The 17,015-nt window shown below is 45.3% G+C and overlaps 2 protein-coding genes and 1 long non-coding RNA gene across 6 annotated transcripts in view; 1 reads left to right on the plus strand and 2 right to left on the minus strand.

Annotated features, from left to right (window-relative positions):
* Positions 1-353: 353 nt before the first annotated feature.
* LOC118567271 (PRA1 family protein 3-like) lies at positions 354-3,180 on the plus strand. The gene is made up of 3 exons (XM_036151980.1): positions 354-565; positions 2,494-2,702; positions 2,926-3,180. The coding sequence occupies exons 1-3, from the start codon at positions 387-389 to the stop codon at positions 3,099-3,101; spliced, it is 564 nt and encodes a 187-aa protein (XP_036007873.1). The 5' UTR covers positions 354-386; the 3' UTR covers positions 3,102-3,180.
* Positions 3,181-7,407: 4,227 nt separating this feature from the next.
* LOC118567272 overlaps positions 7,408-17,015 on the minus strand; it is a 13,720-nt gene continuing 4,112 nt past the window's right edge. The window contains exon 3 of the long non-coding RNA XR_004933558.1: positions 7,408-7,418. This is a non-coding gene — a long non-coding RNA (uncharacterized LOC118567272). The remainder of the gene's footprint in view (positions 7,419-17,015) is intronic.
* LOC118556165 (FERM domain-containing protein 4B-like) lies at positions 9,482-16,581 on the minus strand. Of its 4 annotated transcripts, none has more exons than XM_036151976.1 (6): positions 16,495-16,581; positions 15,259-15,411; positions 13,705-14,467; positions 13,502-13,622; positions 12,388-12,559; positions 9,482-10,497 (listed from the first exon to the last, which is right to left on the minus strand). In XM_036151976.1, exons 3-6 carry the CDS (start codon positions 14,204-14,206, stop codon positions 10,429-10,431), a joined length of 864 nt encoding a protein of 287 aa, XP_036007869.1. In that variant the 5' UTR covers positions 14,207-14,467; positions 15,259-15,411; positions 16,495-16,581; the 3' UTR covers positions 9,482-10,428. The 4 variants fall into 4 exon arrangements, with proteins under 4 accessions (XP_036007869.1, XP_036007871.1, XP_036007872.1 ...); XM_036151978.1 differs by having other exon boundaries at positions 12,418-12,559; positions 16,495-16,580; XM_036151977.1 differs by lacking the exon at positions 12,388-12,559 and adding an exon at positions 12,919-13,155 and having other exon boundaries at positions 10,408-10,497.

Consider the following 17,015-nt stretch of genomic DNA (forward strand, 5'->3'; position numbering starts at 1 on the left):
GAGTCGCTTTTACGATGGCCACTTGCTTGCCACTCTAAATATGGCGGACGTGGTGACGTAGGAACTGTACGGGGAAACGAAAGTACTGCGGCATTTACTGTTGCGTTTTAACAAAAAAAGCCAAAGAGAAATCATCAGTTATATCGATACAAGGAGCTAAGGGATACCCTGGAAACATAAAACATTGAAAAAATAAGAGAAATAAAGTTCTCTTATTCAATGTACGCCTGTGTTCTCGCGTGAGGTTCCGTCAGCTACGTAGTGCGGGTTCAAATTGAGCTGGTGAACTGACTCTCGCGAGATTTATCCGGAAGTTTCCGTCTGTTTATTTTCGCCAAGGTGCTGCGGAGCTCTTGTGTGCTGTCAGAGGAGTAAGTTGGCTCTAAATGGCTAAAGTAGAGCTGGCACCGTTTAGATCGTGGGATGACTTCTTCCCCGGCTCGGAACGGTTCTCCAGGCCGGATTTCTCAGATCTGACAAGATGGAACAACCGAGTCGTCAGCAACCTACTTTATTATCAGACCAACTACCTGTTATTCGCCGTGGCTGTTTTCCTGGTTGTCGGGTAAGAAATGCCGAACGGATAAAGCGGTTCTGATAGTCTGCTTGTTTTTTTTCCTCTGCATTCACGCAGTCTGGGCGCCCTGTCGACATAAAGAAGGGTTTAACCTGCTTTTAGAAAGATCAGCGGAAGCACAGGCAGGATGTGGACTCTGCTGCTGCTGCTGTGGCACTGGAAGCTTTGGCACAAACGTGAATGAAAATACTGCTCAGGTTAAAGGTTGCATCGTTTGGAGGATCATTTAGGGAACAAAATAACCATACAGACACTTTGGTATAGTGCAAAATCCAAGAAACAGACTGAACTAGACTGGGCATGCCCGGACACGAACCTGCAGAGTGCTGATAACGCCGTAACGTCAGAGATTAATAGCCTGTGCATGGTATTAGGTAGAACTCCGTTCCAGTTAAAGCTTGCTGTATTAACAAGTGAAACCCCATCCTGATGAGTCTGCACAGGTGTGTTTCTATTAATGACCCCTTTGTTTATTCAGCCAGTGGACGTGCCATACTGATGATAAATCAGCTTCCCACGTGTCTCTCATCAGAGTCCAGATAGCACCAGGAAATCACTCAGGGACTTGATGTTGACTCATCCCTCCGGTATCAGCAGATCTGAACTTTGACACATTCCTTGTCACTAGTTTGAGTAAATCATGTGACGATGTATTCATCCGGTGAGACGACATTTCTGAATCTCTCAGTCAAACTCAGAGAAAAAGTTGTCTTAGGGAATGTTATATGGGGTTTGGATAAAATTACCCAGCTGCTCACAGGACTTACCACGCTCACTGCATGGGGCAGTGCAGGAAGCACAACATTCAAACATGCAAAAGGTACCTTGATTATGAAAAAAAATTAAAAAAAATAACAACAACTAGACACTGATGCATCCATCAACCGACTGCAGATAAAAGCAGCCAATTTCCCCATGACTGGCTTTGACCCGATAACTCACAAGTCTAATACTGAGAGTTCAATTTCTCCCTCCCCATGTTCAGTAAATGTCTCATAAGGAAAAACACACCTTTTTTTAGTCTGTAAACACACCAACAAAACACACAGTGCACCTCTGCTGCTCCTCCAGAGTCACTTCTCTAATCAAAAAGCTTTGATTAGAGAAGCTTTTACCTGCTTCTCTAATCAAAGCTCTTCTTGTCTCCTGTCGGTTTAGGTGTTTGTAGTTTTCAGACGCTGCCATACTCTTTCTACACCAGATGATATCGCTTTGTAACCTAGTTCTGCTTTAAGCGTCTCCACAACGTTATCCCTGACCTGCCTGCTGTGGTCCTTGTTCTTTATGTTGCTGTTTGGACTGAAAACGGACCGGACTCTATCATGTTAATGGACCTCTAAATGCATTTGGTCACAGCTCCTTATTTAGAGGTGTCAGCGTAAACAGGAGGGAATACATCCACCCACCACACTTTTCAGCCGTGTAGAAAAAAATATTTCAATCCACATTTCTAATTGGTTCTTTACCTTCATGTAATCTTGTTGCATCAGGATCTGTTTAAGCTTTTTGTTGCCAGAATGCAGCATAAAAAGACAATCCCTGCTTCCACAGAGGTCATAAACTGGGCCAGAAGGAGGGTTGTGTGAAGGCAGGCGTCGGCACAAAGGACAAAGCTGGCTTTATTTTGATTTGGACAGACAATGCCAGGGAAAGGGGGGGGGGGGGGAATGACGCAGGCGGAGAAACACAGATGAATTCTATTTCAACAGGGTGAAATATTAATCAGCTGCTCTATTGCTTTCTTTTACTGCTTTTACTCTATCCGAGCAGCAGCCATTAATAAATACAGGGGATCATGTTGTCTTTGTAAAGCTAACTTCTGACCACTAGGTGGAGCCAGCGGCCGCATCATCACTCGTCCTGTGCATCTTCTCCCCTTTTAAACTGCCTTGTGTTGCCCTGCTGTGCTCCCGCAGGTTCCTCAACCCGCTGGGCATGTTGACAGGCGTGGTCGTGGTGTCAGCCGTCATCCTGGGCTTGCTTTGGGCCGGGGAGAGCCGAGCCGCCATCAAGAACTTCAAGAGGCAGAACCCCACGGCGTTTGTGATCGCCGTGATTGCGGCCGGCTACATGCTGATGTCTCTGCTGGGGACCTTCATGATGGCCGTCACTTTACCTCTGACTCGTAAGCCGATAAAATGAGTCGTTATGTAACGCGCACATCCATGCAAAGGTTCCCCGGAATATGATTTAGAGCTTAACTGATTGATGTATGACTCCGAGCATTTGAAGTCTGACGAAATAATGTCAATTCTCACTGAGTCAGCGCATGAGCTGAGTTGATTTACGAGTTTGTTTTGGCCAAACGTATGAACCTTAACGTTCGCCCCCTTCCGTCTGCCCCGCAGTGATCGCCGCGCACGCTTCGTTTCGCCTCCGCAACATGAAGAACAAACTGGAATACAAGATGGAAGGCACGGGGCTGAAGAGGTCTCCCATGGGCATTTTACTGGAAGCTCTGGGTCAGCAAGCGGAAAGCCTGCAGAAGATTCAGACTTTTCTGGAGGAGAAAGTGAAGGAGTAACTGACTTTTTCTGCACGATGCAACAATTTAAAGTTTCTCCATTGTCCGGTGTGTGGTGTTTTAAAGGAAGGAATGCAAAGCAACAAACGTTATCTCCTCCTCAGGGTATCTTGTGTCACTCCCACCCCCTCCTCCCCCCCAGCCCTGCAGCGATCCGGGCAACTCGCTGCTGCCTCACATCTCTGTGCGTATTGTGTCCTGTGCAGCTGCGGGCTTCCTTGTTTATGAAATCTGTGTGTAATCAGTCTCAGAAAGGTCCTCTGGAGTGGAATTGTGAAAGCAGCACAAGTGTTGCCTCTTAACGGAGGCTGAAAAGTGCACACTCGACAGGCGTCGCTGCCAAGACCGGAGCGCTTCAAGTTCACGAGGGAAATCTCTCCGCGTGCAGAGGAACTGTTTACGGCGAGCAGCAAACACAAGAGAATCTCGCAAAAGAGCATGCTTTGACTAACCGGGTCAGGACTTTGAAGAGCAAAGTTGAAAGGAACGCCGTGCCCTATCAGGACGTCTGCTGACCCTTCCCGGTGGTTAATCTTGACAGCGCCTCCTGGGTGATGGATGGGCTAAACTGTGCTTTCCCGTCCGCTCATCCAGCACGCCGATCATAGCGCCGAGGTCGGCTCGTTGACGGAGCCGACTGACCTGCAGTCAGTGAGGCCCTGAACTTGGATTCTTCCACGCTGCTTCATTTTGACAACATCTGAAACTCCAGATAACAAGGATACATTGCTAACAAAATCTGAATTTAGAGAAGCGTAATGACTAAATAAAATTGTTAAAAATGAATTTCTTGTTAAAAGAGGCAAATGTTTGTGTTTTTTTTTAAACATCCCAAATGGTTAGGACACCACATCACCCCTCGCTAACCCGGCCTCTCAGCGCTGTGGGCAGCAGCTGGTGTTCAGGGAAGGAAGCGAGCTGCTCTCCTCCACCTCCAGACCCCACCTGAGTGAAGTTGGCCCCCCCCCACCCTCTTCAAATCAGACAAAGTTGATGCCAAATGTTTGTGCTACGTTTGTGCTGGTTTGTGCAGCAAAAATTTTCGTTTTTGCTGCTATCATTTTAAAGATATAAGCAAATGTTTTTAGAGGTCATCAAAGGTCAACCAGCCCCCCCACCTTCTTCAAATCAAATGAAATTGGTGTCAATCAACAAACGAAAACTTTTGCTGCACAAACCAGCACAAACGTAGCACAAACGTTTGACACCAATTTTGATTTGATGAAGGTGTGTGTGTGTGTGTGGGGGGGGGGGGGGGGGGGGGGCTGGTTGACCTTTTGACCTTTAACTTTTCATTAATATCTTCAAAACCAAAGCAGCACAAATGAAAATTTTTGCTGCACAAACCAGCACAAACGGAGTCGAATTGATTGACACCAATTTCGTCTGATTTGAAGAAGTTGGGGGGCTGGTTGACCTTTGATGACCTCTAAAAACATTTGTTTATATCTTTAAAATGATAGCGGCAAAAACGAAAATTTTTGCTGCGCAAACCAGCACAAACGTAGCACAAACATTTGGCATCAATTTTGTCTGATTTGAAGAGGGTGGGGGGGCCGACCTCACTCAGGTCCAGACCCCTGCCTCCTCCCAAAACCCTCGTATGGTGCGTTCCATTTAAACTTGACAAAAGGACGAAGCATTTGACCGAGAAGGTTCATCTGCAGTTACACGCTGGTGAGCTGTCTTCATTTGGACCGGTTTGGGGCTGACTGCAGGTAGCAGGGCTCCACCTTCAGCATTATAAAGGTCCTTTTCTTCAGGTCCAGAGGAACAAAGCTGGCAAAAATGGCAGTACACTAAAACATCTGTGTGTTCATAAGTTTGGAACTGCATGCGGTCGTACCTCAAATTTACATTGGCATTGAGGTTGCTAGTCGCTGGTAAAGCTTTATGTAGATTTGTTTGCTGGAACCTCGTGGTCGTTCATTCAGCATCAGTGAAAGAACGAAGGGGAAAAGGAAAGGGTTAACACACGGATCGTGTTTTTTTGAGGAGTCAAAGATTACGGTGCCAGGGCGCTCCTCCCTAACGGGTCTTTGCAGCTCCATCCACAGCGGTGGGACTCTCCAGCCCTGCTTCCCCCGTCTGTCTCTACTGAGGTCCTCCTCACAGCTGCCCCGGTTATTGTAGACGTTTTAGAGTTCATCTCTGCGGCTGGTTTGAACGTCACAGAGGAGCTTTCCAACAGAATGAGGTGAAATTGTAAAAACAAGACTCACAATGTTTATAAGTAAACCAATTTTTTATCCGGTGTATGGAATGATTAAAATTACGTTAGAAATGAATTCTGGTCATCGACTGATGGCAGTAGGGTTGACAGAACATCGACGTTTGTGATGTGCTACTGCACACAGCTATGAGATAAACAGTTAATTAGTTTTTTTAATTGAATTCATCATTTCAGTGAGTTTTAGATAATTAACTCCCTGCTTAGATGCGTCAAATGATTTTACACTAAATACAAATTCAAAGGTGTAATAAATAGATTTTCCTGTTGAAAATAAGCAGCAGGATTTAATGGAAACGAACTGGAAAGCCTGGATGGTGCTTCTCCTAACTGGTGAACAAGCGATCAAGCGTGTTCGGGCTTTTCTTCCCGGCGCGCCGGGATCTCTGTGTAAAACCCAGAAAAAGGTGACAGCCAGCGCTCTCTCTCTGCTCTAGTGCATCTGTTCAGTTTAACAGCCCCCCCCCCCCCTCTCTGAGCTGCTGCAGCAGTGATTTACGTCCTCTGCTGCCTCGTCCCGTCCATATTGTGAAACTTGGAGCGAACACAAGCGCCGTCGGCAACAGATTCAAGTAAAGTCATGTCTCAGAGGGGCACAGAGGAGGCCCTTGTTCTTTCTGGAGCAGCAGCTGCGTGCGTCCCGTCAACACGTGTGTGTGTGTGTGTGTGTGTGTGTGTGTGTGTGTGTGTGTGTGTGTGTGTCGCCCGCTGCTCACTCAACAGGTGTGTGTCGCTGGTGTTGTCGATTCAGTCAAAGAGAATGGAGGAAACAACAATCTGAACTGTGAGGTGTGTACTGTTCCCCATGGCGGGCCTGAGGGAAGCACCAAAAGTTAGAAGATGCGACACAAAGTCCTTTATAAAGCCTCGAAAAACTTCAGTGCATCTTAAAGGGGTTTACTGTGACAGAGAATTCTTCTATGCAAAATAGTTTGACCTTGGCCCGGCTGGAGGGAGAGCGTCTGTAAACAATCATTTGCAAGTCTTGTCTGGACTGAAATTTCAGTCTGGACTTTGACTAGACCGTTCTAAAACCTTAATATGCTGTGATCTTAACCACTCCGTTGTAGCTTTGGCTGGTTGCTTACTCTACACTCTTTCACAGCCTCTAACAGGAGTTCTTCCAGGTGTGTCCTGTACTGCTGCATTAAGCTCCATTATTTTTTATTAAATAAAAAATTATATTTGTATTGATGTGTATGTAAGAATACTGAAGATGGTGACAAATACTGGGACATATTTGATATTAAATATGTTTTGTATATACCACTTTTATTTTTACAGAACAGATTACTATTTTAAAAAAGGGTTGGTTACATAGTTGCCAAGGTTGTCATTTTTTTGTGGAGTTTACTCAAGTTTTTTTTGTGAAAATCGAAACTTTCTCTACTTTAAAAAAAGACATGACTTCATTAATCCATTGTGTGCTGGAAGGAGCTGTTTTTGATTTCCAATTAAGAAGGTGGCGTTTACAGAACTAAAGGCTATCAGTTCCAGTTCTTTACAAGAGAATTGACTGCATTCAAAAATACTAATGTGTCAGTAGTCCGAGTACCTCGGACATGTTATCAAAATAAATTTGCCAAATATTTATGAGGGCTGGAAAAGAGAAACACATATATGGAAGATCGCAGTTTGAGCCTCTACTTCTGTCCCAAACATCTACAATATTTGGTAAAACCTGTGCGAGCTTCATCTTTGAATGGCGACACCTAAATACAATCACCTCTGACCATCCTCCTTGTTTCTGCCGCAAAAAAGCACTCCCACAGCATGATGCTGCCGCTACCGTGTCCGACCGTTGAGATGGTGTGTTTATGGCCAAAAGCCGTGATGATTTTCTGCCAAACAGCTTTTTAAATGAAGGCCTTTCTCCACAACCATGCACTACAATCTGTTGCTCTGTCACAACAAACCCTAATGACGTAAACACATTGAAGTTGATGGCTGAAACTGGAAGACGTGTGAAATTTCAATGCTTTCCCAAACCAAACTTAGCCCATGAGGAATATCCACCCCTTTTTGTGTTTATTTGCGAGTCCATTTTCTGTAGCAAGCAGCCAATTATGACGTTGACTCAAACACCTCTATTGCTAGGCTGCTGTATGAAATAAGGGCCTAAGGTGCTCCCTACAGGTGAGGGAGCTGCAATTTGGTGGCGCTCATCCCCGACTAACAATAGTGAGCAAACCGTCAGACATCTGATGCCAGTGCTTCAGCTCTTTGTGTGGTGGAGACATCTCTGTCTGAACCAAAATTACTGCGGTCGACACAGAGCCTTATCCCACCCTCCACATTAGAGGCGCTCTCTCAGAGCTGTTAAATGAAGGGTAAGTACATAAGGGGGAGGGGAACAGCCTCCCGCCCTGATGTCTGGCTGCAGCTGGTGTGAAGCAGCAGAGACAGAGGGAGACAGCTGGATGAGCTGGCGCTCCTCCGTCACCGCCTCGGGTCAACCTGAAGTCCTGGAGGCATCCTAGACCTCCCCAGAGCTCGCTTGTTAAGCAGATCACGAGCGAGAGGTGCTGTGAGAGTAGATCTGCTCAGTGGCTGGAAAGTGTGTGTGTGATCTGAGGAAGGAAGGAAGGGAGGGAAGGGAGGGAGGGGAAGGAGGTGAAGTAGTACAGTGTTGTTCAGGGGTTTATGCGCCGTATGAGTGCAGCAGGCTCCTCTTACGGCGAGGCCTGCAGGGAGGGACTGGTGCCGTAAACGCTGGTTTGTCATTCACGGGGATGACAGGAGAGTTATAGACCTGAAAGGGCGGGGCTGGGTTTTAAAAACCGGCTTGGCTGGTTTACAGCTTTGAGAGGCTCAGAACCAGCCTGGCGACTAAACGCGGCAGTGGGAAAACAGCTGAGCGCCGGGTCTCGCTGTGTTTCAAACCAGCAAAAGTATTCACACATCTTTGACCTTTTTCACATTTTTTGTTGTGTCCTAACCATAATCTTCAAAGCCCTCATGTGACGGACTAACACAATAAAGTTATATACCACTATCCCGAGCTTTGGCCCGCTTATGGTTACATTTATTCATCCAAGATGAATCACCACTGCAAACCTACTGTCCACCTAAACAGACCGGCAGGATAAGGATTGAATTAACCAGAGAAGCAGCCAAGAGGCCCATGGTTACTGTGGAGGAGCTGCAAAGATCCCCAGCTCCAGTGGGAAGATTCGTTTAGTTTGCTACAAGCCACATACGGGACAGATAGAAACTCATGGAAACACATTGTGTGTGCCAAGAAACACTCAGCGTCTCCACAGTGAAACGTGATGGTGGTGGCATCATAGTGAGTGGAGGATTTTCTCCTACAGCTGGTCAGGGAAAATAGATGGTGTTAAATAAAAAGGTAACCCTGGAGGAAAACCTGTTAAAGGCTGCAATAGGATTAAGGATGGTAACCATGGACGTAGACATAATGGAGAGGTTTAAATCACTTGTTAGGTTGACCTAATCTGAGTTTGAGGGTTTTTTTTCTTAAGAATAGTCAAACATGTCAGGCTGTAGATGTACAAAGCTGGTAGAAACATCTCCCTGAAGACCTGCAGTCGTAAATACATTGGATGGTGGAACTACGAGTTTCTCTGTCAGTCTGCCCCAGGGCAGCTGTGGCTACTAACATAGCTCACCACCGTCAGGGTGTGAATGAGTGAATGACTAGTGTGAAGCACTTTGGGGGTCATGAGACTAGTCAAAGTGCTATACAAGTAAAAGCCATTTACCATTTTACCATTGACTTGAGCATAATGGATAGAAATAAACGTCACACTTTCCAGATTATTTCAAAAACATTTGGAAAATTATTCCCCTTCTACCTCACAACGGACTACAGTACTTTGTCATATAAAATTCCTATTAAATAGTGAATTTTGAGGCTGTAATGTGACAAAATATCAAAAGGTTGAAAGGGTATGAATACTTTAGGTTATTTTGTACAATTATTGCTATTAAAAACAAATAAACTTGGTGATTTATTTTTGAAAACACCCTCGTTTTCAGTCTGTTTCTAAGTGGACAGTATGAATACCCCTTTGTTCTTCAGTCATGTAGTCATTCGATTCATTTCTGTAACCAAGAGCCACCACCTCCAAGTTAACTGAAAAATATTTTTTTTATATCCTTTAAATGTGCAAGTGACAAAAACACTGGCTCAAATACTTTTTTTTTAATTGCAAACAAATGCACAATTATACAAATAACTAAGAACCAGCTTAACAATTATTGTTCACTATATATTACATGTGCCTTTTCTCAAATATATATAAAAATGCTGTACAAAAAAAAAGGAGAGAACCAGTGTATTTACAACAACAACACTTAGAAACAGGTTCGTTCTCTGGAGAGAAAAGACGAGCACCGGCCCATGATTTCCAGCATGGATCAAATAACCATCTTATAACAAACACAAAGCAGTAGTGGCAGTAATCTCAAACTGGTGACCTGTTGTAATACTCACATGGTGCTACAAATAAGGATTTGGCTCACTTATTTTGCATTTAGTGATAAATGGAAAGACCTCATTGGAGGTGGGAGTGACTGCTGGAATCGATGCCGTAATAAGCTGTGTAAAACGTCCCATTTTAATGAGTTCAATCCTTCATGTTCAGTGTGCGGCGACTCCTTCATGGTTCCAGTGTTCACACCAGACTGTCAGTAATAGAACAGGGTCAGTCGTTTAAGCCGTCGCCATCGCTCAGGTTCCTTGTAGCAGAGGCGGCCCCAGTCTGGCTGAAGTTGGCCTCTCTAAAAGGCAAACACTGTCAGAGTAGATTCTGATTCCTCTTCGGCTGAAACATGCAGTCCACAGCAGGTTTAGGTTCAGTGCAGAGGTGATACCACCACAAACACGCGCGCTACCCTGGCACCCCACTGAAGGTGGGTTGAACTTCAACAGAGGCCGTTTATCAGATCCCAAACTGCGGTCACTTCATTTGCGTAATCCCACTAAGTTCCTTCACTCTTTAAGTCCTCTTTAGACAACAAAATAAACAAGTAAGTGCAGTCTAAGGCACAACAACAGCTTTGTCAATCCAGCTCAGTGGAACAGCCGACTAGACTATAGTTCCTGGTTTGGAGCTTTCATGCCATAAAATCTGCTCATCTGGGTCCATGGTGTGTGTTTGGTTGTTCATTTGGGAATCCACGTGGCTTACATCCATGTAGGATCTGGAAGAAACAAAGGTTTGGAGGACATTTGGTGAGCTTGGAAAAACAACTACGCTAAGAGATCAAAAATGAAATCAATACAGGTTCCACAACATGTTTTGGATAGAGATGCACCGAGAAATCAGCTGGTGACCAGAACCGACTGATTTTACCCCCGACTGACCCTGATCGCTAGCCTGACATGGTCATTACTCAATTCTAGTCAGATTTGAGTCTGATACTGCTCCATAGAGCTGTGATTATGGGGCGTGTTTCAAACGAACCAGGAAAAAAAAATTCCTCTGCACTCAATTGGATAGACTTACAACCAATAAGAGCAACGGAGTGTGTGACGTATGTTAAGCGACACATAGTTGTTGTCAACGGAACTCAACGGTTAGCCTAGCATATAGAAGATGAGCGTTAACGATTTTTGCCGGTGTTGCAAAAAGAACGTAAGGATCCAAGGAGTCCTTCAACACACGAACCTGTCAATATCTTCTAGAACAGACCTAATAGCAGAATCTACACACCTCAACTCTCCAGCGGCAGCCATCGTTGTTGTAAATGAATTCAACCCGCTTTGGTGACGTGGTTGATTACGTTACTGTTTGATCATCTGTCCATCATCGTATAAAGCCCGCCCTGACAATTTGATTGGCCTGCCTGACTGGCTGGTCAAAAAAGTCAAACATACTGGGTTTATTTTTCTGTTTGATCAGCGAACACCATACCTGAGCACTAACAGGTTCTACTGAAGAAAAAGACATGCTAGTTTAAAAGTTGTTACTGAAGGAAGAACATTCAGCTGTTCCTGCTATCAGAGACGTCTAAGAATAAAGGTGGAAAACCAAAAAAGCTAAAAGAAGCTTCTAGAACAGAAACCATATTTTCAGAGAGCAACACGACAGCAAGTAACTGGAAGCTGAACTCAGAGCAACGTTCCTGTTAAATCTTTATGAAGAGAGCAACTCTGTCAGTCATGACTAGAAATAAATGATTTTCAACTAAACACATGAGTTACTCAGACCTTTTTTCTATCAATTGTTAAACTGGAATCACCTATTATTTATTTTAAATGGATCTTTAAAAACTAATTTGACACTTTTTAAGATGTACAAAAAATAATTTTACTCTTGTAAAGGAGTAAATTAGATTTGCTGTAATCTCTTTTAGTTGAGTTTTGTATAAATAGCCTGTAGTACCTGTTCTGTATGTTTTTCATATTTTTATCTTACTGCTTGTATTTGTTTTGTCTTAGGGACCTGGTCTGTAAATTAGCGGTTAGCTTGATAACCAATGAACATGGCAACGGTTGCACTTCAAATTGTGTTAAAATGTTTTTGTTCTGTCCCTGTCAAAAAGCGTATAAATAATAATAATAAATTATAGATTTTGTTTCCAGATCCTCCAGGGCTTCACTGTATTAGAAATTTTTTACTGATGTGGAGATTCAACTCTTTGGAGTCTGTGTTAAAAAAAAAGGCAGATTTTATTGTAATCATGCCAGTTGCATAACTCACTCATTCAGGAAATACTAAAAAATACTTTTAAATAGATCGGAATTGGCTACGGTTGGTCTCAGCGGGTGAAGAGCTGTAGAAATTGGTCACGAGAATCTCTGATCGGTGCATCTCTGATGTGGTCTTTGTTAATTCTGAAGTCGGTTTTAACTCCAGACTGAAAAATAGTCACACGTCAAATTAAAAGATGCATACGGAAGTCACAAACATGCAGATTTAAATGCAATAACGTTGAGAGGTCACATATTTCCTCCGCCACACAGGTGCCTTCCCCGCCACCACATAGCACCCAGCTAAATGAATCAGAAGAAGTGGTTTGAAGTGATTGGAGCGTTCGGTTAGTCCCTGCTGCATAGCTAAAACCCCACATCACCATCACCATCGTACCCATGATGTGAAGCTGCTTCTTGACTCTCACCCTTTCTTGTCTGCTGTGACTGATATTTAGGGGGGGGATTTTTATCTGGTCAGTGGCATGGGCAACAGCAGCAAACCTCTCTAAAGGCCCCGCGGGGCCCGTCATCCTATCAAAGCTCCGCCACTGAGTTTCTGGGAGGCATCTGTGCATGAGAGGGGGGCAAAGGTCATGGTTGAATGACAGAAGGAGGGCGGGGAGCTTCTGAGGGTACAGGACAGCAAGATGCAGAGGAGAGCAGACAAAGAAAAATGAAACTGTGCAGTTAAGGGACGCTGTGAAGAAATATGGTTGTGGGATGAAAATATGCCATCCGACCAGATGTCATAGACCAGGCATATTTTCAATAAGCCATGCAGTAACCTTATTATACATGACACAGATGGAGTAAACGTCTCAAAAATGCAAAGTTTACTCAAACACATCGACAGGCAAAACTCCGGGGACACACCAACAGAGGCACTCGCACAGGCCGGGGCCACCATAGCATTGCTGTTTACTTACTATGAGCTACCTCCTGCAAAAGGCACCTTACTGAGCCTTTGGCCCCTGGAGAGCGGTTGCTGCGCGGGGCCAGAAAACACCCGCCTGACTCGACAGCCGGGCGAGTATGAAGAGGAGGGCAGGGAGGAATCGGAAGGGGGGCTGGAGGAGGAGGAAGGACTAGTGGGGGGGAAAGCGCAGCGCCGCTGGCCGTCAGGACTGTACCAAGAACCTTTAAAAAGCTGGGAGGTGGTGGATCTATGAGAGAGCAGGGGCCAGGGGACAGTTACACAGAGCAGGGCCAGTAAGCTCTGAGGAAGACCCGACTGATGGCAGCACAAATCCTCTAATCCTGCTCAACCACACTGTCATACATCAACTAGCCCGATGTTTGTGGAACAGCTTTAAACACTACTAGGAGAATCAAAAGACAACATTTAACATCACTGCTGTAGAATAAAGTGCAAAATATGAGAGAAATAAAGAGCAGTTTCTAACCTCATTAGCAGTTTAAACAGTAACACTTAGGTCTGGGGATCAGGAGGATCAGGGAGGGGCTTATTGGATAAGAAGAAAAGCTGAAGCCAAGTTTTTTTTTCCTCACCTGCTGTGGGGCGGCTGGATGTAGGGGGCGGGGCTCAACGTGTAGGAGAACGATTCATGCACGGGCACGTCGTAATCGGACATACCACGGTTATTCATGCGCCAGTTTCCACTGGAGGAGGCTGACGACACAGGAGAAAAATGGTACAGTTTAACCGCTGAACAGTCACAGCTAGAAAGCGGCACACGGTGCAGCAGACCAACCTGAGGAGTAAGAAATGTTCCTGTGGCTCGGAGGGTAAGGGGTGGGCATCGCCTGGTAACCCAGGCTTGGCGTGGAGCCTCTGTCGTAGTCGTAGTTATACGTCCCCTGGTGATGGGGGTTGTTGCGCTGGTACCATTCCTTTAGATGTCCCACCACCAGCGCCTTCTGGATGTTCTTGGTGATCTGCTCGGTGTTGCGCTGCACCGGACGGCTCCTGGGCGGCTGTAGCGTGGCAAAACGCTGGGCGGCGGCGTCTATCTCGTCGGTGGCGTAATGAGAGTGGAAGTCTCGCCTGTAGTACGCTGCCTGTGTGTGGTGGTAGGACGGGTTGACGTTGTAGTGTCCCTCCATGCCGTCGTCGTACCTGTAAACTCTGTTGGGGTAGGGTTCTGGGTCCAGATGGCTTGGGTAGCCGGTGACGTAATAGGCCGTGGGGGTGGGTTGGCCCTGCGGCTGGTAGGCGGCGTAGCGGGGGACGTCCGGCTGGGCCAGGTTGGGCATGCTGCCAGTGTTGGCGTACGGGTCCTGTCTGTGGCGGCCGCGAGCTCGCCACCTGTGGCTGTGGTTGCCGGGCGGCAGGTACTCCGCGCTGGACTGGCTCGTATGGGACGAGCCGTCGTCGATGATCGCGGTGCTGTTGCAGCGTCGGGCGTGGGAGACGGAGATGGAGGGTACCGGCTGGTTTGGTCCTCCGTCGCGTGGTGAGACAGAGACTCCAAACTCCCACTCCTCTGATGGAAATGTTGAGCAACTTCCTCTGATCTAGAAAGTCAATTCAAACTGGTCAATAGGACTGTTGGCCTCTTATACAACACAAGCAAACATGAAGCAAAATAAAAGCAAACACGAGAAACTCTGAGGTCTGATGATGACTTTCTCAACAAAGCACTTTGACAAGTGCTACAAGTTCTTCGATAGAGGCAGTAACTTTGGATCATAAGGAAAATGATGGAACTACAACATTATCTCCACATATGCTTCTAAACACATTTCCCTAAACTTTGAACTTTAGTCACTATTTAAATCCAAAACTGGCTGATATGTTTATAGACTGAAAGTTGCACTTTTAATGAATTTAAAAATCAGATTTTTCTGTATTGACCTACTGATCACTGACCAAACCTGATCAATTCAAAAGTTGTCTGATTCTGAACTCTGGGACACGGATCAGTAGGCACACGTTTTCATTTTAAATTCCAATATTTCCACTAAATTTTATAAATTTCTTTAAGCAGAATTTGTTCTTTTAAAATACAAAAATGTAAAATAAGGTGAAATTCACCAAAATCTCTTCTTTAAACAAAAATGTACTTTAGTTACAAATGGACCACACAAATATCAGAAAGAGAGGAGCCTTATGGTAAATATGGCCACTTTTGAGCAGTTTTATTAGAAAAGTTCTAAAATAAAAACGCTTAATTTTCCCAACAAACAAAAAGACAATAAAAACTTTCTTTTCCATGCATCACGGTCTTTTTTTGCAGCCCAACACTGAAATCAGTTCCCCTTTTCCAGACGGTAAAGCCCAGCATGGACGAGCCAGGGCGCCTTACCTTAGCTGTGTGCTGCTGAGGGCGTTGCGGTGGAGGCGAGGGGTGGGAGGCATGCTGCGGGCGTCACATGGCTGTCTGCACTGCTGCTTGAGAGGACTGCTGTAGCTTGATAAGGCATTACTGTGACTGTAGCAGACTTGCTCATAAGTTAACCTAGAAGAGAGATAAAAACTTGGTTTTCAGGCCGTTCGACTCTTTGGGACAAAGTTTCATGAATAAAGCTAACCTCTCTATAAGAAAGATAAGGCGGAGTTTTTTGCTGGCAGGCTCTAAAGTAATTTCTCACACATGAGCGACTCCTATTAAAATTGAACTGATAATCCTTTTCATGCAGTTAATAAGCAGTTTGGGATGAAATAGCAGCGGTATCTATGTGGCATCTGTTTGGCAACAGTGATGCAGGCGCTGCCATGTAGACCACATATCAGCAGCCGTTCCCCCTGACTCTTGCCGTCTCAGCTTGGGACGGCTTGTCCACTCCTTCGCCTGCACAACGTGTTCCCCCCCACCCGTCTATTTTTAAAGCCGGTGCTTTTGGGCAGATAAGAGGGAGGTAGCTGGAGAGGCAGGAGGAGGGAGGTGGACTGGCAGGAATTCAGCTCTTGATATGCTTTGGCAGGTCTCGACTGGTTCTTTGTCTTAGGTTATCAAAAGCTACAACGGTAACCGTTGTGATTGCACTCGGAGCGTATCGGCCTGTGCTTTTCTATCCTCTATCCTTGTTTTTGACCAAATCTGTTGTCATCATAACCCGTAAACATGAATGTCCTTTTCTCACGCCTGGATTTAAGGGCTTTTTTGTAGTCCCTTTTAAAAGAAATGTTTTACATTCTGTCGTGTTATAAACGCAAACTTGAAAGGACTTTACTGGGATTCTACGGTGAACAAACGGCACAAAGGTAGCTCGTCATTTAGAAGTGGGACCAACGCACCAACGTGAGACGTGGTGGTGGCACCATCATGTTATGGGCAGATGAAAACTGAAAAATTGTAAAAGTGTAATGTTTGACCCTTTACTCAGATATCCCTAATAAAACAAATGCAACCGGTTGCGTTGAAGCCTGTTGTAACGTGATAACAAACGCAACGGAAAAAGTTAAACCAGTATAGATACTTTTCTGTTGCCAGGGAAACACTCTAAATCACTCTGCACCTCCCCATTAGGCATTGCCACATTCAGACAGCGAGGATGAGCTTTATTAATGTGTTCCCTGAGCGGCGCTGCTTGCTGTGTACCTCCTTTCTGAAAGCTGGTCATTAGCAGAGGCTCGTCTGTCTTGGGTGTAAAACATTTTCTGGGCTTCCACATGGTGCATTCTGGGGGAATACTGGACCGATCGAGACCGCTCCCTCTGGGAACCCGGTTCATCGTCTGGGAAACAAAAAGTAAAGCTGGTGAACATTAGGCGAAGGGATGAAGGAAACATATGAACATGTAAGCAAACTTACCATCATCCAGAGAAGGCTGTCAGAAAGAGAGCTGAGGTCTGAACGCTGGGCATCGTGAGATAAACACATGGAGAAATATTCATTGAATTCCCATAAACATGAGCCATGTTGAAAATACTGCGGTGTGTGACCAGGTCTTGCTGCTGATAAATACCTGCTACGATAAGCGAAGCTCTCTGAGTAGCTCTCCTTCCAGTGTGCTCCCTGTGCTCGTTTATCATGATCTCAATCTCCCTCAGCTTTTCACAGAGTCCTCGTAGTTTTTTTTCTTTTTCTTTTCACCGTTTTTCTAAACCGTCTCTGAAAAG

The sequence above is a fragment of the Fundulus heteroclitus genome, chromosome 20, assembly GCF_011125445.2.
Source record: "Fundulus heteroclitus isolate FHET01 chromosome 20, MU-UCD_Fhet_4.1, whole genome shotgun sequence".
In the NCBI taxonomy this organism is placed as follows: domain Eukaryota; kingdom Metazoa; phylum Chordata; class Actinopteri; order Cyprinodontiformes; family Fundulidae; genus Fundulus; species Fundulus heteroclitus.